The sequence below is a fragment of the Berghia stephanieae genome, chromosome 12 (genome assembly GCF_034508935.2).
Source record: "Berghia stephanieae isolate SIO BIC M18660-M18661 chromosome 12, UCSD_Bste_1.3, whole genome shotgun sequence".
Lineage (NCBI taxonomy): Eukaryota > Metazoa > Mollusca > Gastropoda > Nudibranchia > Aeolidiidae > Berghia > Berghia stephanieae.
In genome coordinates this window covers 30,272,987-30,280,486 of record NC_088371.1, presented here as the reverse complement: position 1 = coordinate 30,280,486, position 7,500 = coordinate 30,272,987, and the positions used below count along the sequence as shown (strand labels likewise).

Below are 7,500 nucleotides of genomic sequence, written 5' to 3'. Positions count from 1 at the left end.
TGAATCTCCATCTGACAACAAATCTAATGACGGAGATTATGAAAATGGTGATAATTTTAAACAAAGACATCTAAAACAACAAAATACCAACAAATCCAAAATGGCGTTCAATGAACCGGGTGTGGATTACGGTAAGACATTACGTGACATCGTCGAAGAACATCCGGATTATGATTTTGCACCTAAAGTTAGGAATAAGACGCCAGGCGGCATACAACTTCCATTCGCTATTCATGAACATCATGGACAACAACGAGAAAACAGAAAAAATGGGACTAAACCAGAAGAGTCAAAGTCTTATCCAGAGTCATTGTCGGCACCGGAAGTGAAAGATTTGTCCAAGCTGGCGGTGTTGAGAGAAGACACAATCAACACATGTTTGCAAGCTCGTTATAAAGAGGATCTGATTTACGTGAGTATAATAGAGAACATAATATTATGAAACACTACAGATATTCATCCTGTTTTTTTTATAAAGGGGAAACCCGAAACGTCCACAGTATCTGTCTTCGTCTAATAAATTGAAGCTAATAAATTCAAGTACTTATCGTTTTTTAAAATCACGGTAGGAAAATAATGCAGGATTTACATATTCATCCCAATTCTCTGGTTGAGTGTCTACTATTTGTGACCCAACGTCGCAAAACGGTATTATGTCGGGACGGACCAGATGCTAAAAAAAGACCAGATTATAGTTAAACTGGTCAAAAATATGAAACGTTGGTATTTAGCACAGTAAAATATGATATTCCTTCCCCTCTATAAATAATATAAACTCAACTTAAGCATGATATTTCTGGCTACAAATTTTTAAAGCATCTTAATCATCCCGGCTTAAAACCGTTTTGAGACGAGGGGTCACATTTGAGTTAAACCTCTATTGAATCATTCACACTGGCCGTTACCTCGTGGTTGGTAAACTGACGAGGTGATGTGTCACGTGGTAATAATTGAAGGACATCTTGCATTAATCATCCTGTGAACGGTGTTCCGGTCAGAGAGCAAAAAGCCAGGCATTCCCTATCTTGAGAAAATGTCAATCATCGTATCGGCAACAGACTGTACATTACTTGTCCTGAGTGGTTTAGCCTCCATCTATCCTAGAAAGAATTCATATTAATCAGGCTTAAATAAGTAAGGTCCGCCAAGAGAGGCCGAAGGGGTAGGGTTTAAAATAATCTTATTAAAGTCCAAATAGCACAGCATTGCAATTGTTAAAGAAAGCAGACGTAAAATTAGATTTTATCAACAGCTATATGAATAAACAGTGATAAACATTTAAATTCATATAAACAGATTTTTTGGGGGTGGGAGGGGGTGGGGGGGGGGGGTTGGGGGGATGACCATGAACAACTTAATATATTAGAACAAAATCTGTAAATAGACATTGAACATGGTTAATTTTTGGAATAATTATTTGTCGCCTTTCAAGGGGCATAACTCAAGAAAGAATCAGTAGTTTCGTTCATACCATAGATAGTATCATGAACATATCAGATCAATTGATTATACTGTGTCTCCAGAAGTAAATCTTTTTTGTCTGGGAGCAAACAAACGAAGCTCTTGTTATATATACATTTTCCCTCGTTTCGATTTTAAAAGTATCGATTTTGTAAAAAATGGTCAATACATATTATAAAGACAACCAACATTGTGCTTATAAGTATTCGTTGCTTTTTCAAAATGTTTAATTGACCCAGGAATTACAGCGGTCTTAGTTCCTATCAAAGTGTAAGGTTGATTATAGATAGTGATCATACATTGGTCTCGTTGCTTTTAACAAATGGTAGATGTGCGGGTATGTGGTCTAGTGGTATGACACTCGCTTTCGGATCGGAAGGTCCTGGTTCGAGCCTCGCTCGGTGCATAGTTGAGTCTTTGGAGAAGATTCTTTACTCACATTCTCTCACCGTACTCAGTTGTAAAATGAGTACCTGGCCGTTAACAGCTCAAAATGTAATAGAACAAGAGAGGGCAGATCATTTCATTGATGCCTAGATACATTTGGTCTAAAACCCACACCTCAGTAGCTGGTGAGATTTATTCAAAATGGAGATGTAGTCCTAGCAATGTTTTATGATAACCTATATTGAATTTGTTGATATATAAATATAATATATATATATATATATATATATATATATATATATAAGTCATTATTGCCATCTCGTATTACAAAAACTGTTTCGGGTTTTTTTCGTTTTACATTTAAAGGCAGAAAGTGGTCATAAAACCTGGCAATTGTAGTCCATTCTTAAGTAAGGCTGTTTTAAACTAATTCAACGTTCATTGACCTTGACTGTAAATATTTCTATACATCAAAGACAATTTTCTGCACTAAAACACCCCCAGAAAATTTACATTTTCTTTCTTTTATTAATACTTTCAACTCTGAATGGCTACAGTGGACATTTTCAGATCACTTGTTATTCAACTTGACAATAAATCCGCTTTAATCAATTTGGGCACGCGAGCATGGGAAGATTTTAGTTCTTAATCCTCTCCTTACCAACTACAGGAAAATCGTCTTATTTGTTACGATGCAATGAACATCTTTCTCAATGAGAGTTGCTTCTCACAACAACAAAATGTAAGAAAATTCTTTGTTTTATAAAGGTTGTTAAGCTACACAAAAATGTGCATATCTAGTAGATATGTACTTATTCCTCATGAGTTTGAGTGTACAAAGTCAAGTTGTGTGTTGGTTAGATATAGCATTTCTGGACAAATGATGAAAATCGTCGGTAAGGAGAGAGTTAAGCTCGATATCAAGTTGTCATTGTCTCTGTCTAACAGGCGTTCTACGTGTTACGTGTTGCTTTTGGCTAGACACCCCCAGTAAAGCGGTTTGAGCACGATAAGTGGATTTTGCGCTATACAAAGGCTCAATTCACTTATTATTTCTTTAGTTTATTAAATTCCGTAACTCTTGATGGAACACAATTTTTGTAACAAAAGACAAACAAAAAAAAACAAAAAAAAAAACCCATAAAACTAAAAAAAACCCAATCACATATCTTGGTATATCTAGCGAAATATAAATCCACAAAATCTCCTCTCCCCCCCCCCCCCCCCGGCTCCCTATAACAAACGCAACAACAAATGAAAAAGGCACCAAAAGTATATTAAAGAAATAAATAAGGTTAGACTTTAACCCAGGATAAAAGAGAAAAGTCCCCTTGTGAATCGTTGGGCCATGCACTATAAGAGTTCTTAACAACTTTACAACCATTTCTGGTTATGTATTAACTTTAAGAATTGAATTTGCAGAAAGTATTTATTACATCCTAACTTATTCAGGCTTTCCTGGCGGTTTATCACCATGTAGTTCTGTTAGGGCTTGCATATCTCGAACCTCGGCCCTTCAAAAAGAGAGAAAAGAGTAGAGATCAGATGAAGAGTAATCCACTGACCCTCCAGGAATGGCGGTTGCGCGTAGGGTTAACAACCCACCTCATAAAAAGCAAGCTGTTACAAAAACATACATAAATCCACATCAGCAAAGAAGCGGACCAAAATGACGGTAGGAGGCCAAAGCCGAAAGGACCCTCCCTCCCCCCCCCCCCCCCCCCACCCTCGACCGGAATGCGCATCTGGTATCACGAAAACACAAGCTCAATGTCTCTTGCTGGAATATTAGGACCCAATATCAAACAGGAAAACTGGCACAGGTCCAGCGCGATATGCTGAACTACAAGATTGATGTGCTAGGCATATCAGGGGCAAGATGGACAGAAGCTGGGAAACGCCAACTCTCCAATGGTGACCTGATCGTTTGGTCAGGTCGAAAGGATAACCAACACAGAGATGGTGTTTCCTTCTTGATAGCCAGGCAAAACAACAAATCACTGATAGAATGGAAACCTATAAATGAAAGAATTCTATACACAAGACACAACTCAAAATGCACCAAACTCTCAATCCTCACACGTTACGCACCTACAGAGGATTCAGATGAAGAAAACAAGGAAGAATTCTATGATATTTTAAGAATGGCTGTTGGAAATATACCAAGACACGAATTGCTCATGATCATCGGAGTCCTAAACGCAAGAGTCGGCAATAAAGTTGAATAAGAAATCAAATAATAATCATAATAATAAAACACATTTATACAGCGTTCATTCTCGTGTAAAACTCAAGCTCTGGGCACTTTACAATATACATTATCAAAAAAACAAAACAAAACAACAACATCAGAAGATACAATGCAATGAATCAAGGGTTCATAACGTCAAAAAAAGGAAATACAGTAAAGATGTGTCTTGAGATTCAGTTGGAAGGAGGGCATAGGGGTGATGAACAACAATGGAAGCATACTAACAGAATTTTGTGAAGAACACAACCTCATGATTGGTGGAACTTTCTTCCCACATAAAAATATTCATAAATTGACCTGGATATCACCAGACAGAAAAACATAAAGTCAAATAGACCATATTCTAATCAACATAAAATGGAAGAGCAGCTTAAACGAGTTCAGGGCCAGGCGATTGGCAGACATTGGAAGTGACCACCATCTTGTCACAGCCAAAATCTCTACAAAATTGAGGAAAACAAAATTTGCAGAACAGAAGAAGAAACATTTCAACACAGATAAACTAAAAATCTCAGACATCCGAAACCAGTTCAATATCTCAGTAAGAAACAAATTGAGTGCAGGAAACTACCACAGAACATTTACGACACAATCAATCCAATTCAGAGAAATGGATATCAGCAAGGTCATGGGAGCTCAATAACCAAAGAAAATCAATCAAAGTAAATCTCTTGAACGCTAAATCCCCCGACTGAAGGAAATGCTATCCAGTGAATACTCATTGAAGGATAAAAACCTGAAAAAATCCACGAGGAAAGACAAAAGAGATTTTGCAGAAAATTTAGTAACTGAAGCAGAGAATGTAGCTGTAAGACATGATAAGATCTGTGGTGCGTATCTATGACCTGTCGCTGGCATGGACCGAGGGAAGGGAGAGAGGGGGGAAAGAAAGAACGAAAGAAGAGAGAGAGAGAGAGAGAGAGAGAGAGAGAGAGAGAGAGAGAGAGAGAGAGAGAAGGGGGGGGGGGCAGTTTTGGCAATCCATTGTTATGATTTATGTCACCTTTCTTTTACTATCCAGACACGATGTGGGGATATCATGATCTCTTTCAACCCTTTCAAAGATCTTGGGATCTACACCAAGAAGGTTTGGAATTGTCCTTAATTTTTTTATTTGTATCTTTTCATCCTTTCTCTCATCATCACTAGCTATATTGTTTGTCTGCATCCTTCAACATATTCTTAATACTCATCGTCATCATCATCATCATCATCATCATCATCATCATCATCATCATCATCATCATCATCATCATTATCATCATCATCATCATCATCATCATCATCATCATCATCATCACCATTAACATCACTAACAATCTAGCGTTATCATTTTCATTCATTACTATAATCAGCATCATGTCTTTATCTAAAATAAATGATATCAAATCAATATCTCAACCAACATTTCCTGACTACTGTTTCTAGGAAATGGAGTCTTACAACCAAATGTCCGTCTCCGATGATCCCCATCTTTATGTCATATCTGCCAAAGCCTATCAAGACCTAAAGTACAGGAAAACAGATCAGGTAAGTTTCCTGACTCCAAAAGCATACAAATAAGCAAACTAAGAATCATGATTTTTGTCTACCGATGTCTATGGAATTCAAATGTAAAACCCGGTGACTTTTTGCGTAAAACGGGTCGGCATTTAGAGAGACCTTAGATATTTAGTCGAGACGTTGGTGTCGTCTGCGGTATTTTTTCATGGCCAAGATGTTTTCATCTTTATTATTTTATTCTATCACTAACAGAGCGTACTCTGCGGCGGTCGTAGAGAGGTTTTCCATTTGGAAGAGTCTCGTCCCTGGTCTCCGTGATGATTTGAATTAGATGTTGGAGTTGAGCCACTGGGTCCGTCTCAAACCCCCAGCTTGTGGATCTTCACTTTGTGGATAGGTGGATAGGTTGTTGCTATATGCACGTTTGTGTTGAAGGCTGGTTAAGTCAGCATTTGGCCCAGCTGATTTTAATTTGTATTCAAATTTGGATTAAATTCAAAGTCTGTGTTTTAGTGTATCGTTGTCTTGAAAGTACTGCCCCTTCCTACCTTTTGGAATTAATTGAAATGTAATGTTATCCAACCCTACCCCTTACGTTCAGCCAGTGATTCCACCAAACTAGTTGTCCCTCGAATACGGAAAAATGATGGAATGAGATCCTTTTCTCATTTTGGACCTTGTTTTGGAACGCCTTACCACAGAGCATTCGTGAAAAAGAATCTTTGTCTATTTTTAAACGTTTGCTTAAAACATATCTGTTTCGATTTAAGTGGATGATGATATGAGAAGCAAGATAGGTGTCTGGTTTGTGTTGTGTTGTGTTGAGTTGTGTGTGTGTGTGTGTGTGTGTGTGTGTGTGTGTGTATGTGTGTGTGTGTGCTTATGTGTGTGTGAACGAGTATATTTCAGCCAAAGTAATTTCGAATTAAAGCGCTTAGAGTCTGGTGTCTCGGAGTTATAGCGCTATATACGTTTTCAGCATTATAATTATTATTTTATTAAAAAAATTATTTTTGGTTATGATGATCTAAATGTCGCTACTAGCAGTCGCTGATCTGTTGTACTGGCGGATCCAAATTGATCTTGAGTCACTCTTTATTCAGTAGCCTCAGTGGCATACCACTTGGTAGAGTCATTTATAGTTCTAACATCAATGATGCATCCTAGATGAGCAAAATGGCAACATTAACTCTTTCCTTACCAGCTATTTTCAGGATCTTCCTCAAAACTTCTCACCCAAATAACACAAAAATATACTTTTTTTATCACTCAGACGCAATAGCACTATCTAAGTTATTGAGATAAATAATTTCTAAAGTAAAACATGCTCTACAACACAATGTTCATTTTCTTTAAATCTTATGATGTACAAGAGAAATTTGAATAACAAAAATGTTGGTTTCATTCGTAACGAATTTGACGATTTTCCTATAGTTGGTAAGGAGACGATTACGTAATGTTTGTTGAAAATATTTAAATCGGAAATGAGACTATTCATACACATTCCAGATGTCATTAATCTCGCAGTCTACAATATACAGAGTGACAAATGAGATAGGATAAGCAGGCATTAGTGTAAGATAAATATCTAACAATGTGTGTATGAAACTGTGCCAGACAAATCAAAGAGAAAAACACAAGAACAAAATAATTAAAAACGCTGCCTGGACTGACAGGACTGCCTCATACAAACTTTTACAGATCAATAAAAATTGATAAAAATGGCAGAATGAGTCTGGGGATTTTATTTTACTAGGATGACTGGCTGCTCTCAGAGGAAGCTAACACTATTTTGGATAGAACAGTAGATATACTAATGTCAAAACTTGGACTCTAATCTTTTCTTTTTTTTTTTTTGGGGGGGGGGGGGGGGGGGGGGAGTGTGGCTCAACGGTACG

The 7,500-nt window shown here is 37.3% G+C and overlaps 1 protein-coding gene across 8 annotated transcripts in view; it reads left to right on the top strand.

Moving 5' to 3' along the window:
• The window catches only part of LOC144958104 (uncharacterized), a 179,867-nt gene that overhangs the window by 48,641 nt on the left and 123,726 nt on the right, over positions 1-7,500 (top strand). For all 8 annotated transcript variants that reach the window (XM_078889760.1, XM_078889761.1, XM_078889763.1 and 5 more), the window contains 3 exons: positions 1-412; positions 5,121-5,186; positions 5,528-5,629. The exon at positions 1-412 is cut by the window's left edge and continues 207 nt beyond it. In XM_078889760.1, coding sequence (XP_078745886.1) covers positions 1-412; positions 5,121-5,186; positions 5,528-5,629 — 580 coding nt within the window. The remainder of the gene's footprint in view (positions 413-5,120; positions 5,187-5,527; positions 5,630-7,500) is intronic.